Here is a 24,750-nt window from a genome sequence, read left to right as displayed (position 1 = left end):
CGGCCCTCCAAACAGTCTCGGCCTTGTGCTATACCTCCCTTTTTGTTGTCTCCCACTTCCCTACTCCTCCCCCTCCCAACCTCACCCCTCCTCCCTTGCTAGGTAGTGACTAACCATGTCCACCAGAGAAATGATCCGCTCCTGCCCGTCCGTGTCATGGAGATGCCGAAGCACGCCACCTACCCAGTGTGGGTGCCCGAGTGGCAAGCCGAGCGGGAGTTTCAGCTCATGACCTTCTGAGGAGCAGCGATGAGGAGGAGAAGGAGGAGGGTGGGAGGCGGTCTGGAGGAAGAGGAGGGTGTAAACAGTTCATAGAGCAATGACAGAACCTTTTTGAGAGAGAGAGAGAGAGAGAGAGAGAGAGAGAGAGAGAGAGAGAGAGAGAGAGAGAGAGAGAGAGAGAGAGAGAGAGAGAGAATATATTCCTAAACATCATCCCTTTGCTCATCTTTGCCCCACCCCAAAAAAGAAGGATTCTTTAAAAGCTGTGTATGTGGGTCAAGCGTTTTTTTTCTTCTTTTTTTAATGTTTGGAGGGACAGAAATATGCCTTAATGTCCCACAGTTCCTGACACCGGCACTTTTAACAGTCAGATTCAAAATAATGGTGCCCACCAATTCTTTTCACGCAACTCCCTTGATAAATCATCTCATTCTTCTTCCTAGTGCTTCCATCACAAAGAACTTTTTAATTTGTGCAAAGCCGTCCGTCCTTTCCTTTAGGCATGTTGGCAAGCAAATTTAGCTCTCGATCACAAGCGATATGTCCTCCTCGTATTTATTGGTGTTTCCCCTCCCTTTCATTTTCAATCCCCTCACCCCCCAATTGGTAGTGTTGCATCTGCAGCTTGCCGCTTAACAAAAAGGGCTTTCCAAATGCCTCCCCGATTAGATAACTTTTTCAATGATGAATCATTCAGAAATAAGTGTGAAACAGGCCGCAGGGACTATGAGAACGCCCCCCACCCCACCCCATCCCCACCAACTCATACACCATTCAAAAACAAACAAAAAAATGGAGAAAAAAAAGTTGGACCCATCTGTCACCCTAAAGGACTCAATTTTGCCACCCTATATCATCTCAATACCTTTTTTTGCCACACACCAGGACTGAAGGACTCAAGCTGCCATATTCTGCTTCATCTTTGATTCTCTTTGATTTGTTCTTGTTTTCAAGTGAGAGTAGAGCAAGACAGTTTTATTTGTATTTTTATGAAGGCCTTCATAAAGTCAGTTAGCCTTGAGACGAGCTGAAGTTGCACCGACCTGTTTGAATGTAGTTCTATTTGTTTGGATTTTTCACTTTATTTATTGATTGATTTCATTTTACAATTTTGTTTTTTGTTTTTTTTCTGACAAACTCTTGCATAATCACTTTTTCTATCATGAGCCGGCCTGCCCTCAACCCGATAGACTGCTGTGTATATCTTGTATTGTATTTTATTCTACACACACATATTGATACACACACATACACACACACACACACACACACACACACAGAAAAAAGTAAGAGCATATATGACATACTGCCTTTTATCGTCCATCCTATACTTTGTGGGGAACTGCAAATGTTTGGCACTCAATCTGTTGAATATTTTGAAGTGAACTTTGTGACTTGCTTTGTATGGTGTCTGTATAGAAGCTCCAACAAGTCATCCTAACGGTCAAATCAAATAAAAATGTTAGAGATATGAAACATGACTGCGAGTCTCCCTGTTTTCATGGGTGACTGGGCATTTTTCTTCATCTTCTGAGTGAGACCATACATGTTTTTTTTTTTTTTTTTTTTTTTTTTTTTTTTTGTGACTGGGTGGAAGCTTCCGTTAACAAATGACAATGTAAATGTCCTCTTTTTCCTTGTTTTGCAGGAAATGTTTGAATTATTTGACATGTGGAAACCGTTTATGCCCTTGATGAGTTTGCAGGTTTCGTGAAGCTGCTGATACTAACATGAAGTAATCCCTTCTCTCCTTTTGTTAAAACTTTCTAATGTACTGACTGTGCGTTATACTCAAGCGGCAGCTGCTCCCACATCCAAGCTGGGAGTCAAACTGGCAACAAAACGGATCACCGAAAAGGGTTTCAGGGCTGAGTCATGACTCCAAAAAAAACAACCTGACAATAAATATGTGGATGTCCTCCGTGTTGGGATGTGTGTCAATTGTGGTCTTGCTTTTGCACGTTGGTGTTTACTGCTCTTTGTCACGCTGCTCTGCTAATTTTGTCTTTGAGCTGTTTTGTTTTGGACGTTGATGTTGCAACTCTCACACACACAGACAATCAAACATGCACACGCAAACATGTACACACACTCTCAATTGCCCACAAAACAACCACATCATCATCATCATCATGGTGGTGGCGGCTAATTGAGTCTCTTATTGTCCTTGCAGTCGCGGAAAGCCAGCGAGCAGTCAAAGAGCGTTGAGAGTAAGACAGACAGCATAGGCAGTGGAAGGGCCATTCCTATCAAACAGGTGAGCTCACATTCATCGTTACAACCTACTGCAATGTACTGGGTGAGTATTGAGCATATTTTGAGTTGACCTGCACGACTCTTGTTATGGTTTCATTTTCAATTCCAGCCAATTAAAAAAAGGAGAGTATGAATTGAGTGGCAGCCAATTTAGAAAATCAGACTGATCTTATAAGGCTCACGTGAGACTACGTGAAACAGAATTACTTTCTTTGTTCTTTATTTATGTCTTAATTTATTTTATTTTTTCAAGAATAGGTTATTGAAACATGGGTTGTTTCACCTAAATCACTATTTTGGGACTCCCAGAAATGCAGAAAACCAAAAATATATATTTTGGCTTGAGTGACGCCATCATACACCATTCTTGTGAACTAACTTGTGCATTTGATAGGCAAGCAATGTATTTAGAAATATTCATTGACATTTGAGGAATAAGTATATGCAAGCTATTCAGTCATAGTAGTATTTAGTCATGTGCACGTGTGCATTTGTAAGTGTTTTATATACTTCGTTGCGTCATCACTGTCATGCGGCGAGACAGCAAGCAGGTGGAAAGATGCTAAAAGTTCACTCAGCCAGATGCAGGAAGGATATTGTGAGTTTTCTTTAATTGAAGTCGCAACAGACGTCGGTTTTGGGCAGACCACTGGTGACACTGCTCTCCGGGCTGTCCTTTCTCCCTCTTCTTCCTCCTAGAAGTGACTGCTTCAGTCTGGTTTTAAAGGTGCTTCATCTGAGCTTCTGGCCAATCAGGTCCCAGCGGCAATTGGCCATTCCGAGGTGGTTGCAATCACCTTCTCAGAGTCAATTAGTGGTCGCCCAACTCTACTGTTTTGGATTGGGAGAAATGCGCACCTTTCTCCCATCCAAAATCCATAAAACACAAAATTATGCAACATTTCTTTTGGCATCATGACATCCACGTACTTTTTTTCATTCATTCATTTTCCGAACTGCTTTATCCTCACTCGTGTCACTGGAGGGTGGGGAGCGGGGACTGCTGGACTATCACAGCTGTCTTTGGCCACTAGGCGGAGGGGACACCTTGAACTGGTGACCACCCAATCGCAGGACGCACAGCAACAAACAACCTATGCTTTTCCTCAGACCTAGGGAAATTTTGGAGTGCTCATTCATCCTTACATGCATGTTTTCGGAATGTGGGAGGAAACCGGAAGACCCGGAGAAAACCCACGCCGGCCCGGCAAGAACATGCGAACTCCACACAGGAAGGCTAGAGCTGGAATTGAAGCCTGTAGCTCTGCACTGTGTCAGCGTTGTTAGGGTAATTATTAATGAAGCAGGAATCAAAAGTAAAAACAAAAAGAATATTTAATCTTTGGGACGGCACAAAATGTAACTGCCTACCCCAGAGGGGCAGGTAGCCTCTGGAGAGAAGAGAGAAGAGAAAGAGCAGCTGTTTGGGAGAGCTTTTGTCAAGACAGACAGGACGTGACGCGATGATGGGAAGTCCGTGAAAATAAAACGAAGGGTAAGGAAATAAAAATACGTTTAAAATGTGTCGTAGAGCGAATTGCCCTAACAGGCGTGCTAACCACTCAACTACAATCATCTTTTCTTATCTTTTGTTTTTAAAATACAATTCAGTACAATACATGTACAAGTACAATACAAATGAAAGTAACAATTCTCTGTTTACTGCTTTCAAAAACGTCTTGTGTGACACTTTGTACCAACATTCCAGAACAACCAACTGTGCCCTAGTTTTTGTTCCTGTTCTCTCCCTCATTGGCATTCATTTTGTTTTATATTACAATCATTGAGGCCTTCGGTATTCAAGATTGATCAAATATTGAACCGGTTAAGTATCGACCCTGGTTGGTTAGCAGGTGGATCCCTTTTCAACCACCATATGTGTACCATAATGTAAATTTCTCCACTGTGAGACTAATAAAGGCAAATCCAATCCAAACCAATCCAATATCCCTCACAACAGGGTAATCGCTGAGGAGAATCTTTTAGAGACAATCTCGCTGATCATTGGGCTGACTTTAGTTGAAAGGTTTAGAAATGATGCTCCAATTTGGGCTGATTATTTCTCTATGTAATGTGCTAAATGGCTGCAATTTTGTTCGGTGATTCCAAACCACGATTGTGCTGTGACAGCCTGATCAGCTGTTCTGTGGCAAATAGCCAGTGTCACCTAATTTGGAAGCGCTTTTTAATGTATTTTTTTATATATGTATCTTGCTCTTCCACTAAATGGCAGAAGCAGAAGACTTGCTGTAGGGGTGCCCAGACATTTTGCAATGGGGGCCAGATTTGGTGTGTTAAAAAAAGTAGGGGGGGGCCAACCTTCATGGACATTCTTTACATATAATTAATTTAAATAAATATCAGTGAGCCATTCTGTGTTTCACATTGCCTTTTTTATTTTAATTTCAGCTATCTTAAGCATGTCTTTTGTTTCATTTGAAACATGCTTGTCAAAAATGAATTGGAATTGAAAATTGAATCTTCACTTCACTTTTTTAAACACTTTTTAAAACAGTTGAACAGAAGTAATGCTGTTGTGAGATTAAACTATCTTCAAAGTGTTTCAGTTCATTACCTGTGATCTTGTCACAGCATACGTCAGCAGGTTTTAGTTGATAATATCGCTTCACGTTGAACTATTTAAAACTGTCACAATATCTTTACAAATGAAGCAAACACAGTTGTGACAGACAGCTGTTTGCCAATGCGCGAGTAGCAGATGTGGGTCTATTCGCCAAGTAATCAAAATACGTATTTTAGTGAACAAATAGTCCAATTTCCAGCCATCCTCGCACCATATGCCCTTGCAGTCAATTTTCCTCTTTTTGTTGATTGTCACTATTTTAGAAAATTGGGGGGCTCATTCTGTCATTCACCATATTTTCTGGTGTATAGGGCTCACCCAAAGCCAACAGCAATTTCCTCCAGTAGAAGCGGTCCATGCTGGAATATATAAAACAGTGTTTCATTTCAATAATCACTTTGCACTGTGGAATTTTTTGTCGGTTTCGCCATAATTTTCCGTTTTTGGCACAATGATTAGAAATGGAAATGTTTGCTTTTTGAGCTTGTTTTTATATTCCGTGTCTCAAGAAAAACATCATTTGTTTATTTCGGATAATTTTAAGGTGAAAATATTTCATGAAAACCTCAAAGAAACAAACGTTTCAAAGAAGGACGAATGGCTCTCTGAAAATTAGATTTATTATTGCATTGTGATTAACTGATAAAACCATGGAATATTTTTGAGCTTTTAAAAATGGAGAAAATACCACACATTATTCTATTCTGTAATTTCTATTTTTTGTGTTTTGACATCAAATTAGGCAAATTGTGGTGAAATATTTTCTTGACATGTCCTTTATCGCAGCACCATCTAATGGTTGCCTCGACTGTAGCACATTATAATGTGCTGCACCTTATATATGGAAAGCATTTTCTAAACATGTCATTCATTGAAGGTGCACCTTTTAATCCGGTGTGCATTATATGTGGAAAAGGTTTGGAAATACAGCATTCATTGAGTGAGCACTTTATAGTCCAGTTTCCCTTATAGTCTGGAAAATGTGGTATTGTACTCACATTTGCTGTTCTTAACTGAGCCTCGAGATGTCAGTACAAAGCACATTACTGTGACTCTCTCTCTCTCATCTCTTTCCTATTCATAAAATAGAATCATATTCTTGTTTTCAAATAATAGTTTTATTTTCAACTAAATTGTTTTCACACACAGTTATATACATATATATAAAAATGTGAACTAGGTGCCTCTATAAATATTGAGAGACACTGATTGTTTTAGGTCATTCATCTGTTATTTGTGAAAATCGCCACTAGATGGTGGCCCACTTCAGGTAAAGTGGGATCACACAGCAGAGCAAAAGTTAAGTAGCCGAGAGCAAGTATTTCAACCCTCACTAGAGAGTCCATAATGCAATAAATAAAAATATAAAAATGTAAATACATAAAAAATCCATGAATTAGTGGTGATTATCATGTTGGTTGTTAAGAATAATTGACATTTTATCTTAAATTCCGCTGCAACAATATTTATTTGAATGACATTGATGGGGAAATGTTCATCAAATATGTTATTGTTGATGGCTGTTAATTATATTATTGTTTTATCGAGTGGCCAAATACTATCAACAGGTCTCAGCATAATGCAATCATAAATATATAAGCAATTAACCTTCTTTGAATAAAAACTGATCATTTGGTTTAACTTGTGGGCATCATTTTGGAACAACGCATTTCACCCTGTAACTATTCAAAGTCAAAGTCAGCTTTACTGTCAAATATGCTAATATGCATGACATACAGCACAGATGAAATTACTGTCCTCTCGGACCCAGCATGCAAGGCACTTATAATGACTTTAACAAACATAATAAACATGAAAACACCAATTTGCTATTGATTCGGTGTGTATGATCATGATTCATGCAGTGTATCATCTTTTATGTTGAATGGTCAAATGGCTGATTTATCCTGTAGTTTGCATTGGAGTCAGACTTTTATCTTTACTGCTCAAATCATTTGATTGTTTTTGCTTGTGCCAGAATAATTCCATTGAACGGTTACAGTACAGCATTCTGTGCATGGCTAAATAAATACAGTAAATGAAATGATCCAATGTAAAAGTTATAGATAAATATGTTTTTTTAAAGCTACATTGAGTAATGCATTTATTATACTGTACACCTGAGTAAAAATAATTTCTAAAGTTTGTTTTTTTCAAAATTCGAATTTGCCCATAATTATACCCAGACATGAATGATTTTTTCTCTTAAAAAACAGGCTACTCATTGTCATTCATTTGTCAGATTGAAAAAGTGTCATTGAAAGCATTTCCTTCAAGTAGTCCTTGGTGCCATTAATTGAATTTTAAAATAAATGAAGGTCAGTTTGCATACTTTGACATTTCATACAGTGACAAGTTTGCGTTTACCTGCCTATTTTTGCATCTTCAAAAAAATCAGCTTGCAATATGATTGCTTGCATGACATTTTGTCATTGAAAAAAATATTCATATATCCATAAATCCGCTGATACTAACACACACGCACGCACGCACACACGCGCGCACACACACACACACACACACACACACACACACACACACGCGCACACACACACTGAGCCATCTTGCATTTCAACACTTCTTAAAGTATCATGGCTACTTTTGAGAAAATAAGCCCACCCACACCCCTCCACCAAAGACCCACCCCTCCCCCCTACTTTTGTTCTTTTTTATCTACAAAGGAGGGGGTGATAGGGGATGTAACTTACTTCTGCAGACCAGTCAAATGGACAATCAAGTGGGGATGAACGTGTCAATGTGGCCTTAGTTACTACTCCCTCTCATTGAAATAGAGCCAAATTACGCATGGCGGCGTGATACCCCAACCCACCTCCCACCCCCATACCAAATAGTGAGGCTAACAATGGATTTACTGCTCAGGAGGTGTCAACAGCTAACACGCACGCATACACACACACACACACACACACACACACACACACACACACACACACACACACACACACACACACACACACACACACACACACACATACATACATACACCTATATTTCTTTAGGGGGTGTGCACCAACTTTTTCAGTGTGACAAAGCAGATACGGTAGGTTCGTCAGTTCAAGGAAAATGAATACAGGATTGCGATAACAGTATCATACTGATTCAGGTTTCTCTGACAATACTGTACATTTAAAATGTGTGAGAATGCCTTTTTTTAGGTACAGGTGTTTTGTGCTTTCGGTGTTAATCATACAAGGTTTCTCAGCATAAACAGTCCCCCCCCCCACACCCAACATGATTTATTCAGTTAGTTATTTTGGCGATAGTGATTCTGGAATTCTCGCTTCCCATTTTCCATGTAATCAACGTTTATTAGCTGTTTGTGAATCATTTTTAGAATTAAATTGTTATTATTTTTTTTCACTAATTTGAGCTTTAATGGGCCAGGCTGGTTACAATCTTCTTTTTAACTATACAGATAACAACATTGTATAGGTTGAATCTGTGGTTTGATTTTTTTAACTTGGGAATCAGCTCATAAATCCTGATCGTGTATCTTATTCTGATTCCCAATCGGTGGTTGTGCGCAGCCTTGGACGACTATCTGTTTCGTATCTGAGTGTGCTACTTGTGGATATTTTCTTTCTTCACACAAAATTACATCACATGATAAAAATAGTTACCGTATTTTCACGACCAAAGGGAAAAGGCGCAGTCTCATTTATGTGTGCCATTTCTGTATTTAACATACACATTGAGCGCACCGGCTGATAGGGCGCAAGTTTTATATACCGGTACATATCCTCTACTGCCATACGTACGTCCGCCTCACAACAACACACAGGCATGCAAGTGTGCGTATTTAAAAAAACAGATCGGGAGCAAAACTGAGTTTGGTAGTGCTTTATTTATTACTTACAAAGGAATAACATTTTGTAATCATCACTCAATAGGGGTCGGCATGGTAAAAAAAAGAGCACATTACCGGTACCAACTTTTCCAAAAGCTCGAACCACCGTGCCAGCAGACACGTTAGCCCAAGCGACCACAATCCATTGGCAAACTGTGGCGTAACATCCAGCCCTTTTCGTTTGCCTTAAGAATGATGCCTGCTGGAAATGTTTTTTTAGGCAAAGTCTTTCTTTTAAAAAATCACAATCGGCGGGAGTTTCTCTCTGTTAGCATAGCAGCCAAGCAAAACAGGAAACGAAGCCTTTTCGCCAGCTTTCCAGAATAATTCGGCGTCGTTCGTAGTCCTGGTCCAGATGGGAAAATGGCACAGTTTCATAAAACGGCAGCACCAAAACGGACCTCCTTGGAAATGTTCAATTTTCATTTCTTCCGCTAGCGTTACTGCTCTGAGTGGGATGGTGACAGTCGAAACGCTCCTTCCGCTCGCTCGTAGCTCGCCGATCCATTGCTCGAAGCTTTCCTCCAACTCCGGCCACCTTGCCTTATGTCCGCCTATTATGTCACGGCGGCTCGATTCCCATGTTCCTCAGCGTAGCTGATAGCCTTCAGTTTAAATAAACTGAGCTTCATAACCATGTCTCTTTGCCATTTTCAGGGTTGTTAAAACAGCAATGTACTGCATAAAGCACATATCTGTTCGTTTATACACAAACCACGTCCACACATCCCCTCATGTTCTCGACACGTCCTCCTTATGGTGGTCTCTAATACGTCCGCACTACAGGGCGCACCGCACATTTTGAAAAAAATCCGAGACGTTTATATGCGCCTTATGGTCGTGAAAATACGGTACTACTCGTAACTGAACATGGGTACGTGTGCCATATGACCCAGAATTCATATGGTGTCATGCTTACAAGATCACCATGCACCATATTTATAACCCAAAATGCCATTTGTTTGTACCAGCGCAAAACAAAACACCATTGGGTGTATGATTATGTATTGTAGATATTTTTGTTTTGTTTGGTTGAATTGCTCTGCCTCTTTGATTTTGTGTTATTACATAATCAACGCGACACTAAAATTATCAGTATCATGAATCTACTTGTGAGGTTTTGTGATGATTTAGTTGGTCCCGGTGAACAAGCAAAAGGAAATAGGTTTCCCTGAGTCTCCAGGTGATGCAAAAACAGCACCCCCACACATGTGCATCCGCTCATCATTTGCCAGCAACCGGATGTGACACAAATGACAAATTATTCCCTTACGTTGTTAAAGATTTTCACATTATCGTGGTGGTGTCTTCGATCGATCTGTTTCATGGCACCTATGAATAATATGAAGAAGCGGTGCGTTCTGATTGCACATATAGATTAGTGCACACGCCAGCAAAATCATGAGATGAACAGCATATTTTCTTGTAGAACACGTGGCGTGACGGCAGCCCGGTTGCCCGGCGGCACCCTCATTTTGCTCGCTATGATTAGAGTGCCGAGTGCAAACTTGTGTGTGTATATATATATATATATATGTGTGTGTGTGTGTGTATTTAATTTATTTTTTTAAGCAAAATAGATGAATAAATCTCATTTATCACGACACTTTCTGATGCAGCAATCATGCACTTCCACAATGCGCAAATGTGTGCGTGCGCGCACACACACACACAAAGTGAGGGTCGGGATTAGGATGATTGTCGGCAAACAGCCTGGTGCCCGGGTCACGGGCTGTCCTATTCCTGATGTGTTAATCAGGATTAAAGACTGCAGTTTGGGGGTTGCAAGCAAACACGCACACCCTCCTGCTTCTACTCCGTCTCACGCACACACACACACACACACACACACACACACACACACACACACACACACACGCACACACGCATGCAAACACACACACACACTCAGTGGCTGTAAAAGCACAAACATGCCCATGTTTAATCCCCTAATTAAGCGTGCCCCTCCTCACCATTTAACCCCGGAGAGCCTGCTGGCCCGCACACTCAAAGGCGTTTGGTCACCTCCAGCTGAGGAACTCGCTTTGTTTACCAGTGGATTCACTTGACAGATAAGGAAACTTTAATAGCCCCCACTCCCTCCATGCCCTCTACCCCTCCCTCTATGATAAAATCCAATAGAGAAAAAAAGGTGGCGCGTGGCCTTTGAAGGGGAAGATCACACTGCCTTAATCCCCTGGATTTTGGGGGTCTTCCAGAGTTCGCGTGCTATGTGTATGAATGCAGGGAGGTTGTCGGAATGTGCCCCAAAGGAATTTGAAGATGAGGAAGACAGTCTCCACAATGGATCACCCGCATATCTAAATATGACATCCTAATATGTTAAAACAATTTCAGATCTTGTTTTAAAAAGTAAAGCACACACATAGCAACACATTTATCGTGGCAATTCCATGTTATTGGCAGAGATAGTTGACGATTTATATTCACACTTAATTGTACAATGTCTGTATGCTTCAAAATGATGGGAAACCCCTTATAAACCATGGATAGACCATGCGCAAAGTTGTATTCTGGTCATAACTTTGCTGCTGTGAAATGTAAATTTCTCCACTGTGAGACGAATAAAGCTAGGCAAATCCAATCCAATCCAAAATCCTGAATTGGTACATTTGTCCATATTTGCAATGAAATGTTTTTATTTCTCTTGACATCTGCACCCCACCCTTGAAAAAATTCTTACAACTCTGTTGTCCTCTGCACAAATACGCTAACTCAGTTAATCTGCAATGAAATATTTGACCTCTTGTGTGAAGGTGATTTAGGTGCATTCATTGCAGCCAGTTTTGTGCAACGCCTTTGCACAAGGCTGCCATTTTGGCTCAGAAAGGGGCTGCGGGGATACAATGCTCACTTTGTCTAAAGAGTTTTCAGCAAAGGGAACTTTTTTTTCACACAGTGTCTGCCACATGTTCTGCTGTATTTAGTTAAATGTGGCAATTCAGATACAAACTTTGTTTGCAGTGTCACAGTTTTTTGTTTGTTTTTTTTGTTTTGTTTTTTTTCAGTTGTAGTAACTTGAACGTAGCGTGTGGGTCATTTTTGTGGGGTAGGCAATTTTTCACAACAGCCATTTGTAAAAAAAAAAACAAAAAACATCTTAAATACAGTAAAGTCTCGTTATATCGATATCGGATATATCGATAGTCCCGGTTATATCGATACTATTTCTATGCACGCACAGAGAAAATTACATGCAACCAGGGTCGGATATATCGATAGTCCCGGTTATATCGATATTTTTTCGGACTCCCTTGAATATCGATATAACGAGACTTTACTGTATGTAGCAATTTTCAAAATAAAATCCTTTCATTTTATTGTCATTATTTGTAACACGTGTTTGCCATTTTTGTCTGTTGCAATGAGCACTTTGTTGAAAAACATCCATTTGTGTTTAACTTTTCATGTAATTCAGGGCTACATTCCCAGTGAGTTTCCATTGCTCTAAGCGTTCTGCCTAATAGCGACACTGGCTGTTTTGATGGTGTTTAACGTACATTGATGGCTGCCGCTCACCACGTGTGATGTCGTCTCTTCCAGGGAATCCTCCTGAAGCGAAGTGGCAAATCCCTCAACAAGGAGTGGAAGAAGAAGTACGTCACGCTGTGCGATAACGGCGTCCTCACTTATCACCCGAGTTTACACGTGAGTATTGTCGAGCCCACCGGCCCCTCCTCCTCGCATTCCATTTCTTTTTCAATCGGGTTTATGTGCTTGGTCTCATCCTTTCGGCTCGACTGCTGAGCTTCACTTTCTCTCTCTCTCTCTCTCTCTCTCTCTCTCTCTCTCTCTCTCTCTCTCTCTCTCTCTCTCTCTCTCTCTCTCTCTCTCTCTCTCTCTCTCTCTCTGTCTCTCTCTCTTTCTTTCTCCCTTTCTCTCTTTCTCTCTCTCGCTCTCTATGCGATTACATTTACAACCACTGCTGCATCAGAGTCGATTACAAACACGTAGCTAATGATTCGCCTGATCTTGATCGCTATATAATGGCTGTTTAAACCACTCTCGTGTCTCAGGCATTAGTGTTAAGCAAGAGGGCGTCCTGGTGGTCATCTCTCCCTCCCGCGGTGCTCATTTCCGCCGATGGCTAATGGAGATCTGGCCACGTCTCGGCTCCACGCTGCCTTTTACTTGTAATGGCTCTCCCCGCATGGCAGCCGAGCCTGACCGGCCCTCCACATTCATCTTTGTCACAGTCCCGCCAGGCCACTAATACGGCTTATACACTCGGCTGGCTGTCGGTGCCAGTCAATATGTTCGCATGCACGCTTTGAGTGAAGTACGCAAATATGAATACTTAACATGAGAGTGATGTGGCTGTTGTAGTACCAAGACTGGCCTGCGGTAGATAGAGTGGCGCCACAGGGCCCCCAGACTTCTGGGAATACAAAGAAGAGTCGTACCGAAAGCTCGGTTCACTTTTGTAGTAAAAATCTGTATGGTGAAGTTAAATCCAGAAAAAGGTTCTTTATTCATTTCTTTTTTAAATTAAAGTAAGTCAAAAAGGCTTTGTGTATTTTATTTTTAATAAAAAAAAACTTTATTTTAAAATGACAGTTAACAATGATCTTCCCAAACCGCTGTCATTTTTATGTTAACCAGGGATGTCATGTCTCATTGCTATTTTTGACAATTTTCTTTCAACCTGCACCTACTTCTGAATTATCAGACCAAACACGTTTGCATGTAAAGGACAATTTTTGCATTTAAAGCTGGATTGGGAAAACTCATCAAATACAGTGGGACCTTGGCTTACGCATTTAATTGGTTCCCAGACAGAGTGTGTAAGGCGAAAAGTGTGTATCCCAAAAATTAATTTCCTATAGGAAACCATTAAAATGAGAATAATCCGTTCCCAGGTCTCCATAAAATATAATTTTCAACTAAATGAGCCTTAAAACTACAAACAATATACCTTATTCTATGTATAAATAAATAAATTTTCGGTCCCATAACAGCAAAAGTATCTTTAAAAAATCCATGAAGACGATCGACGTGTGCACTCAGTGAATGGGGGTGTGGAAAGGTAGGCCGGCTGGGGCGCTCTTCGGTCGTGTGCTTTGGTGTTCTTCCGCCAAAGATTATTCCACCGGCCATGGTGGAGCGGCGCTCCATGTGTATCCTGAAAAGCAGTGCGTATTCCAAGGTTTAATTTAAAAAAATGTAACGTTCGTAAACCGAAACATTCATAAGGCAAGGTGTTGGTAAACCGAGGCCCCACTGGAATCACGACACACCTGATTTAGACGCACATTGTAATGCCGTTTCAAACTAGAGAACAAAATGACACGTGTCCATTGTATTGGTTATTGGTGATTAAGGTCGGATGCCAGAAATGGAAGCAAGCATGTCAGTGTGTTTTTTTTTTTTTTTTTTGGTTGTTTCTTTTTTTTTTTTTTTTTCATTGGATCATTTGGAAGAACCGGCGCACTTTGTCATCATATCTTGCACAGGTCAGATTTAGGTATTATCAATAACAGTATTTTAGGCCAGTTTGTCTGCTGTTAGCCTTATCTGCCCCTATGTATGTTCATCACTGCATTCAAGCATCTATTCAGACACCATAAAAAAATGAAAGCTATTAACATCTTTTGTCTAACGAGATAGGTCAGCCTCAGAGCAAATGGAGTCTGGTTGAGAAGCGAGCCTCTTAATTTACAAGTCGGGCTGCACGTTACCGTGATATACATAAATGACTGAACTTGTTATCGCTTGATCATTACAGCCATCACAGGTCAGTGGACCGCTCTATGAATGTGTAGCCTCGCGTAGGGGATGGAGAATGAAAGTTGCCTTCGTTCTGTAACAGCTTGTTCGGAGCCGCGGAGCGAGGTAGTATGTGGAGGTGGAGGTAGCGGGACGAGAGAAGCTGGGAAAAGGATAAAGAGATGAACAAGGGAACGAGCGAGATCCTTTAATTTCACAGCCAGCCAAGCCATCAGCACAATCACCTTCTGTTAATTCTATCTGCTACATCAATTAAATTGTTTGTAGAAACTAATTGAATGTGGCTTAATCACACATCTTAATAGCTTTGCACGCTTCGGTCTGGCTGTTAATTCCTGCAATAAAACGAAATGAGAGCGCTCACTGGGTAATTAGCAAGGAGGCTCGGGAAAGAAATGAGTGCTTTATGACTTTGTAATAAAATCCAGGAGCCGTTGGGGTGGGGGTGAGAGGAGGAGTAAAGACGGCAGTCGTCGCCACTTTCTGGTTTTGTTTTTGGTCTTTTCTTTCTTTCTTTCTGATGAGCACCATGATTTTCACCAGTCCTGCTCACTTTTGGGCTTTCAAGCAAATTGGGAGAGAACAAGTGGTTGCATTCATTATAAGTCTTATCAAAATTTGCCGTAGGGACAGGTCATGGTATACTAGATGAGATCATTTCATGGACTAAGAACAGGGACAGTTCCCGCTAAATTCATCTAACAGACTCATGTATGTTTAACGCTACTTTCTAGCACTCATTACTTCTCAGTACTAAATGACAACAATTTTGTTTACTTAGTTGAACAGTTGTTTGGCTTCAGCAACACAAATAAATCCGCATTAGCCCTGTAATTATCCATGAGTATGACATGCTAACTGGTCAATTTATCAACATCAAGAGTGACAAGAATTTAAGTGTCTTTTATTGTCATTTAATGGCCCAAAAATTTTAAAAAGTAGTCAGTGAATGCAAAACAAACCCAATGATGTGATGACTGCACACGCCTCAGTTGTCCTAAGCATCTTGCCTGGGTGTCTACTCCTGTTGTACACGTCATTTATGTTTAAATTAACCACATGCAGTGTTGCGGTGATATTTCCTTCATAATTTTCATACAGTGTCTACTCGCCGTGACTCCTTTAAAGCAACTGACTTTCAATTACCATATTTTTCTCACCATAAGGCGCACCTAAAAGCCTTCATATTTTTCAAAAGCTGACTATAATCCGGTGCACCTCATACATGGAAAGTTTTTTAAAAATATGTCATTCATTGAAGATGCGCCTTAAAACCCGGTGCGGCTTATTGTCTGTATTTTTATAATTGTATTTTTTATAGACTATTTTTCCCCTTTTTCATTCCTCCATTAAAACTGTTTTGGCTCCCATAGGACTACATGCAGAATGTGCATGGGAAGGAGATCGACCTGCTGCGAACGACGGTCAAAGTACCTGGGAAGCGACCACCGAGGGCAGTGGCCACCACCGTGGCCCCCACTGCAAGCCCCAAGACCAATGGGTTAACCAAAGACCGCAGCGCAATGCAGCTAGGCATCGGCGATACAGGTAAGGTTTTTTTGCCTCTGCGTGGGGTTATCGTTTTAGTGACTTTGTTCAGACTCAAAAAAAATGTCAGATTATGCTTTTCTCATGCTAAATTTATACAGGTTATTACAACCCATCTTTATTATAACAAAACCAAGTGATTTTTTTTAGCACAGTTGCCACGGGACACAATTGCAAAAAGAGAGCTTTCTAAATGTGATCAAAGTCTTAAATTTAGCTTCCTTCACAACGTCTTGCTCTTCAGTGTAATGACTCTGTCATTACGCTACTCATTCTATGTCCCGGGTTTGTGATTCATCTTAAAATGCACAGCAGATTAATTATGTGCTATCCCCATGTTCCAAACCTGCAAATTACCGCCTGGTATAGACAATGAGAACTTAACGAGTGACCGCAAGAAACATGTTAATATTCCTTCATTTGCGAGCATTTAAACAAGAAGATAGCAGGAAGGCAAAGAAAAAATATTGCTTTTGTCACAATGGGGCCTCGACCAACATCTTGGTTGTGCATCTGCAAAGTTGAGGTGGAACTATGTCTGGTTCAAACTGTCATGGCAGAGGTTCAAGTTTTAAAAATAAAACTCCCTGTGAGCCAAAACCTGGCATGCTAAAACTGCGACTGGACAAATACCCCCATTTAAGAGTAATTAATAATTAAAGAAAGAAAGAGGTGGGTGCTCCCTGGAGCCAAGTGGAGCTCTGAGCCAAAAAGCAAGGGACACTTGGCGCTGTCCTCGCATGTCCCTGGTAGTGTAGAACGGCTCAATTAGTCAAATGGGGAGAATATGAAAGAGTTTGGAGTGTCTGTCGCATCAGGATCACCAGTCCCTCTCTGAAAGAGCCCAGACAGGATTTTGGTGGGGGCAAAACGGCACCAACTGGTTCCAAAAGGTTTCAGGAAGGTAAATTCCCGACGTGATCTGTCGCAGTACACGTCCGGGAACAAAGCAAGAGAGATTGGCCTTCATCTCCATTTAGCGAGAGAAAGGTTACAAATCACATCAGGTCTCTCTCCTCATGGAGGGCCCTCTTCTGATTATGCGATCATGGTTTTGATTTCATTAGACATGCAATTGATGAGGGGAACAAAGGGGTAATTTCTCATTCAGGGCGACCAAATCACAAGCCTTGTCTTTGCCTTTGGTAATTCATGCATCCCTCGCTTCTGAAGACCTTTATAATCACCGTCAGGAGAGGCATAGTGCCGGCGAGGCAAAGGAGGGGCGGACCTGGCCGATACGAGAAAATGAAGAGCTAAGAGTGAAGACCACTTTACCAGCCGTACATCTTTAATTGCTCTGCCGAACGGATCTCTTTTTGACATGAAAATAACCAATTTGCTAGAAAAAAATGTCTGTAGCTGCTGACAGATAAGCGTCCTCCAACTACGTACATAGGCCAAGTCACTTTTAGTCAAGACTCCGGAGGTCTTGACTAAAGAGATGCCTGAACCCGCTGTCTGCTCTTGTGAAACGAAACGTGGCCCTGGTCAAATGTCTTTCAAAATTTAAGCCCTATCGCACACTGAAACTTCATTTTTAGATGCTATATGATCCTCGTGGTGAATACACATCCAATGTCAGACGTACGCTGTTAAACTACAAGGGCTGAATAACGGCAATGTAAATCCAAGTCATCATAATTATGGCCCGAATACCAGCTGCTCAAAATTTTGATCAATAGTCTTTGCAGAAACAAAACCATAATACTCTGATAATTGGAAAATCAATGCCATTCATATCAATACAGTATTCTGACATGACATGATGAAGAGTGATTTGGTATCATACTGGTCAATGACTTTTTCTATTATTGTTTTTTTTAATTGACAGGCGTTTTTTAACATTGATTTGAGTTTTTTTGGGAATATATCATGTTTTTATCATAATAACAATAAAGATAATCTGTTGATAATGTCATGTTGAAATTTGAAAGCGTGATAATTGATTATGTTATGTTGAAATGTGTTTGTAATATTCATTGAATGTTAGAGAAATAAAAAGCATATCGTGGAAGCTTTTAGAAAGTCAAATTTAAGAATAAAATAAATGAACATACCTGTATCTCAAAAACCAGATTTGCTTAAAAAACAAGTTTGAACCATAATTCATAATTGGTGTCAGAAATCTGTTTAATAACCCATAAAGAATCCGACTTGTATCTACCTTATGACCAAATACACAATAAAACAGCTTTAATTCTGGTGTAGCACATATGCTCAGATTAGTGTAGGGTGGTGGAAGTGGGAGGACATCGCAGGACTTCAGCATGTTAGAGCAAAAAATGATGATGATCATCATCATGGCCGTGTATTACACAGCAGCAGATGATATGCCAGCCCTGCATTAGCATGAGTGTGTCATTATGCCAATACTCGTACATAATGACAACAACTCCACTGAGGGGTCAGGCCTCGTCACAGCTCATCAACATGCTGACGGCCTTGCTCTAAAGTGAGGCGAGACGCTTCCCGCTTAATCCATCGCTTCAATTTATCACCACCGCCTCCCTCCCTCAAACTGCCATAGAGAGTATCTATGATCTTATTTTTATACACTTTTTGTATTAGAGAACAATTCTATTCTTTCGAGCAGCCTATGTGGTTCATGTCACACATGTGCATTGAAATGGTAAATAATGAGATACCAACAATGTTTGATGGGATCCACCCCCAAACTGGCACTCTTATAATTACACTTCCTGTTAATTTATGTTATATTATGTTTTTATACGGGTCAAATTGGCCCGTTTAAATCGTGTTTTAAATGTAAAAAAATAACTTCAGATTACCTTTTTTGGTTACTTATAAGATTTTCAGGATTTTAAACTTTTCATGCACCCTGTACCTGATAATATGGTAATGTGTGCACTGCAGTAATCACTGTCCTGAAATGAGTTAAAGCTAATCGGCAAATCAAAAAACAAAACAAAATAATGAGAACTAAACACTGAAACGATTAAAAGTTAGTCCATCTTGTGCGTTTATCCACGAAAGGACAGTCAGGGTTTTGGTCCATCCCAAATGGCCCACGGGTGCCCGTGCTTCAATTTGGACTGGAATGTGTCCATTTGGGGTCAAAGGCAATTTTTTTACAATTTCATGTGAGGTCCAGGGAAGAGCTATCAACAACTCTGATCTAAACCCAAGATCATATTCGGATAAAGTTTAAAACTGTTTTACACACATTTTTTTGAAATCTAAAATACATTAAACAGGCTGATGTACTTTTTTTGTGGTCAGTACAGAAAGCTTTGATTTTGAAAAAATATGCTAGCAAAATACTTATTTTAACGTTTCAAAATATGAAATTACATTCATTAAAAAGAGGGGAATACTTGAGAGAAGGTGCCTATTTTTAATCTAAAAATAATTGCGCTATTCAATTTTTGGAATTAATGGTTGGCTTCTTAATTGTAGATGATAGTCATGGAATACATAATAAAAATAAATCACGAAATAATCCAGTATATCATAAATAAAAAAATACCATATTTTTCAGTGTATAAGGCGCACCCCCACTGAATGGTGTATTTTCAAATGTTTTCCATATAATTCAGCAGACATTTAAACAGCTTCTTCCCCCAAGCCATTAACTCTTTAAACAGTAACCCAAATAGAACTGTATAGTGGCTCTTTGCAATTTTTTGATGATGATACTCGTGCAGCGTGTTCCACAGGAAACAAATTCCTTGTGTGTTCTACATACTTGGCAATAAAGATGATTCCGATTCTGATATAAGGCGCACCGAACTATAAGGTGCACCTTCAATGAATGAAAAAAAGTTTTCCAAATGTAATGTATGAAAAAATACAAGTTTTCCAAATATAAGGCACACCACATTAGAAGGCGCTACAGTAGAGGTTTGGGTTACACACTACTTTTTCTACAGAGGGAAATGGAGTTGTTGCTGCTGACAATAGTTGAGAGACCTGTTGTGGCTCAATATTACTTCACATACAAGGCGCACCTGCGTATAAGGCGTAGAGTCCTCCTTTGAAGAAAATGAAGGCTTTTGGGTGCACCTTATACACTGGAAAATACGGTAGTTTTACTTTTGTAATTTTTTTTTAAATTTGGTATGCACCGTTTAATTGTTTTTGGAGTGTGTTTACAACTTTACATCAAACCTTTTCGATGCCTTCACTGACCCTCCGAAAGTTGACAGCCATCGCCGTGTTTATTACCATCCATATTGGCTGTGCTGCACTGTTAGCTGGAGCTGTTAGCTCTTTTGAATGCCACAAGGCGATGATTATTTCTCCACTGTAATTACATTATCGTTCCCTTTATGCAGGAGTGGTCTGTGGGGACTAATGGGTGCACCATGTATAATTCATTTATCATTAGCATCCAATTTGACAATTAGATGTGATTGTTGAATTTTAAATAGCAGTAGAATCTCTTTTGTCGTTCGTTATCTGTTTTTCAGTGGTGAGAGTCAAACTTTCTTTAAGGCAACAATATGTGGTAATTTTAACTTCATTACAAAAAAAAACAGCTTTTGAATGATTGGCTTGTGTTGAGTGGAATGCTATTGCAGTTGTTGCCCTGGTAACTCAAGCAAACCATGGAAGTCTGGAATAATTGTTGGAACAGCCAAGGCAACTTTTGTCTTTTTTTGCTTATCACTTTTGTCACACACACACACACACGCGCACACACACGCACACACGCACACACACAAAACAAACTTTAGAAGTCAGTCAATTCATGAAGTAAGACTGGCTAATTCTGTTCATTTTGAAATTAGTTGTATCTTAAAGGAACACAGCTTGAACATTTCATGTGTGAACAAAATAAGGATATGGGTGCTTATGTACTTTCTGAACACAAATGCGACAGAATCTCGGTCAGAAATAAACCTTTTACCCCCATCATTGTGAAATGTATCCATTTTAACCCTTTCAGTGACAACGGTCACAACATTGGACAGTTTAGAGCAGGTGTCGGGAACCTATGGCTCGCGAGCCATATATGGCTCTTTTGGTGATAGCATCTGGCTCGCCGATAAAACTAAATACATATTCTCGCTTTTTCGCTGTTCATTTCCTGTTTGGGCAGCAGTTGGCGAAAAGTGCAATTTTGATTGCATGATACTGACCTATGACTGTTGATGTCAAAGGTTGAATGGACGGAATGAGTCGCCTTTGTGGAGAGAAAAAGTTCTGCCGTGATTCTAATTTGCAATGAAACAATTCCATGAATGAAACAGTTAAATATCAGTGGTGCTTTGACAAGCCCCATGCTAACGTTAGCATCAATATAGCTGTACTTCTGTGAGAGACAGCAGAAAGCAAGCGTGCAAGCTAATGAGTAGTGTGCAGGCTAGCTAGCAGTAACTTCGCCTATGGACCTGGCAAGTTGACTTTCATTCCGATCGGTTGGCTGGATTTTTTTTCAACCAATGATGAGGAACGGAAAACTATTCATATTAATGGTGAGTATTATCACAAAGTTATTTCAAAATATATAAATACATACATATAAATACATTCTGACATTTTGTCGAAATCACGTGCGTGACAAGGTTTCATCTCTCTCGTTCTCACTTGTTCTTTCTCTCTCCCTCTCTTTCCCTCTCTCTCGCTCTCTCTCTCACTCTCCCTCTCGCGCTCTCTCTTTCTCTCTTGCATATCAACAATGTTCATTTTTTTCTTCCATTTTTGACACGTTTGGATAACCGAGGGATTACTTTAAAAACAATCTAATTTATGATTGTCCTACTCATTATCTATGTATGATGATGTTATGATTTAGCATCTGTAGTGTTCATATGCTGCCTGTATTTCCATTGAAACAAAGTTTCTTATTTTATTGCTTTCACTCTTCCTCCTCCACCCAACCCCTCCCCTCGCCACTCCTCCTCTTCTGCTCTGATTTCTGTGCGCTAATTTTCCTCTACGTGCCTCAGCCTCAGCGTGATTCTCCCGCTGTCATTCTCATTCACACTCGTGCTGCGATGGTGCTCCCTCCCCCTCTGGGACACCAAGATTAATATTCTTGGGCCCAACAAGATAATTACCGATACTAATTAGACATGATTATGTGAATTTGATACACTTATTACTCTAGATAATGAGTAGGACATATTATCCTAACAAGCGCCCGTGCCGCTTAGTTTACCGTGTGACACACACACACACACACACACACACACACACACACACACACACACACACACACGCACACGCGCACACGTAACACACACACACGCACACGTACACACACACACACACACACACACACACACACACACACACACACACACACATAATGTAGTTGTTCAGTTAATGTGGCCTCATAAGTTAATGTGCAATCCTAAAATAAAAGGCATGAAATAAAGAATATGTAGTATTTGCAAAATAAAATATATATTCTTCTGTTAATGTTCTATTTGAATTCCCACACCTCTCCATTAACATTGAACTACTGTTCATTATTCTGGCATTCTTGCATAGTTTTTTGACTGTGTGGCCTTTTTTGGGCTGGGTGCGCTAACTCATTCACTGTCATTCACAAATGTATTCAGAAATTGAAAATGTGGCGTAGAGTGGTGCCATTCCCGAATTTGTTTGGGTTTTGTTTTTTCTTGTTTGGGTGCCAATAAAGTGCTGGCCATGGCCTCTAGCAATGTTTTTTTTCGATTCCACAAGGGGACAGCATTTCCCTTTTTTCCAGCTTCAGCTGTTGTTAAAGCGCTATATAGACCAATATATACGTATTGCATTGTATTTTGGACAGCCACCCTCATTTCAAGCTCATATAACTTATAATTTAAGAATTAACTTTTTCTTCTCATGAAAGAAGAAATTCTAAGGTTTCTTACGCTGCATTGAATGTTTATGTAGTCCTTCAAGTCAATATTCTGAGGCTCCTGGAATTTGAGTGACAATGGCAAAAACCCTGGCACTGGAGTAGACACATTTTTGCACGTCTGGCAGTGAATGAGTTAACAATGCCAAAAACGAACAAATATTTGTACATACCCCAGTTTCACAGATCAACACACATTTCACAGAGGATGTGCATTATAATATGTCCATTTCCCCAAATAGAATATAAGGGTGGCCATTTTTGCTTTGTTTTTGTACCACCAGATACCAGCAGCTGTGCTGTGAGATAAAAGTAATTTACCGGGCACAAATATGTATTTTTGCAAAACTCTACACAGAGTTACTTTCAACCAACACTAGTCTTCATTTTTGTTGATGGTGTTCCTTAAGCTTGTTCTCCTCATTTTAATAACTTGACTCAATCAAGACTGAGAAATGCCGTCCGGGGCATGTCGTCATAATTTGATGATCATTTTGAAGATTTATTTGCCTTGACAAAAGGAGCATGAGGTGAATTGCAGTTTTAATCTTTTTTCTTGCTCTTAATAAATGGCAAAGAGGTGTGGGTTTATGATGATTCTGAATGCGCCCGCGAGCTGGAGGAAGCACCCCGCATGGTGCCGCTGAGCCCATGAATTAGTGAAGAGGCATCAGTGGCTTGCCTGATTGGAGGTTCGGAGGAGTGCGCCTGCTGACGCCAACGCATAAAGATGGATGTGCCAGTCAGATGGATGAGGAGAGATAATTAGCCTTCAGAGTGTACCTTGTTAATTAAGGCCTAATTAGAGGAGCTGATTGTGTGTGTGTGTGTGTGTGTGGGGATGGTCGCACGCTCATGCTCGCGTGCTCGCGTTTGTGAGGGTGCTTCTACAGGAAAAAAAAAATAATAAATTTGAATCTTTTTGACTCTTTTTTTCAACTCATTCACAAGTGTGCTAACTCGCAAACATGTCTTTGCCTTGTCTCCAGGTGCCCCGCACTCAAACAGCAGCTCTTCCCAACAGACGGCCCCTTCCTTGTTTGGAAGCAGCAAGGATGGAATGCACCAGCGTTCCTTCTCCGTTTCCAGTACTGATCAGTGGAACGATGCTATCAACACCAGTACGAGCAACGCTGCCCGTGAGTAATACTGAAAGATAAATAAGCTCTCCATTTGAATCTCATACATATATGTGTATGTACATGTATGTTCAATGAAAGTTCAAAACTGCTCATAAGTCACCTCAATCGGCTCCAGGTCATCCAAGACCTTTAGCGAGGACAAATTCAAATTAAATCACTTGACTGACTCCTGTTATAGATTACCGTATTTTCCGTACTACAAAGTGCACCTAAAAGCATTTTATAAAAGGTGCCTTCTACGTCGAAACACCTTGTAGGGCGGGGATTACAGCAGAATGAATTACCTCTTCAGAGATTAATTTCAGTGTAATTGTTTGTTTTTAATAATTGCAATTAAGTTGTGATAATGACAGTTAAAATACACTTTAAGTTAAAAAGCCACAGAATGCAGTTTTTGCAAGCAGCATGAGCAGACAACCAGCCGACACACAAAGGTTTTTTTTTTTCTTTCGTCATTTTAGGTAACCATTCCGATCTTGTTGTTTTCATTTTGTTTGGTTATTTTTTGTTGTGTTTTTTCGGGGCGATGTACTGTTTTTTCCAAGATGTCTGAAAAATATTTCCT

The 24,750-nt window shown here is 40.3% G+C and overlaps 1 protein-coding gene across 1 annotated transcript in view; it reads left to right on the top strand.

Moving 5' to 3' along the window:
* The window catches only part of agap3 (ArfGAP with GTPase domain, ankyrin repeat and PH domain 3), a 116,179-nt gene that overhangs the window by 38,392 nt on the left and 53,037 nt on the right, over window positions 1-24,750 (top strand). The window contains exons 9-12 of the mRNA XM_089008929.1: window positions 2,396-2,479; window positions 12,495-12,599; window positions 16,052-16,226; window positions 24,033-24,182. Of these exons, the coding sequence (XP_088865055.1) occupies window positions 2,396-2,479; window positions 12,495-12,599; window positions 16,052-16,226; window positions 24,033-24,182 (514 nt within the window). The remainder of the gene's footprint in view (window positions 1-2,395; window positions 2,480-12,494; window positions 12,600-16,051; window positions 16,227-24,032; window positions 24,183-24,750) is intronic.

Source organism: Hippocampus bargibanti, linkage group LG11 (assembly GCF_051943395.1).
Source record: "Hippocampus bargibanti isolate YZ-2025 linkage group LG11, ASM5194339v1, whole genome shotgun sequence".
NCBI classification, from domain to species: domain Eukaryota; kingdom Metazoa; phylum Chordata; class Actinopteri; order Syngnathiformes; family Syngnathidae; genus Hippocampus; species Hippocampus bargibanti.
This window is presented reverse-complemented; position numbering and strand designations above follow the sequence as displayed.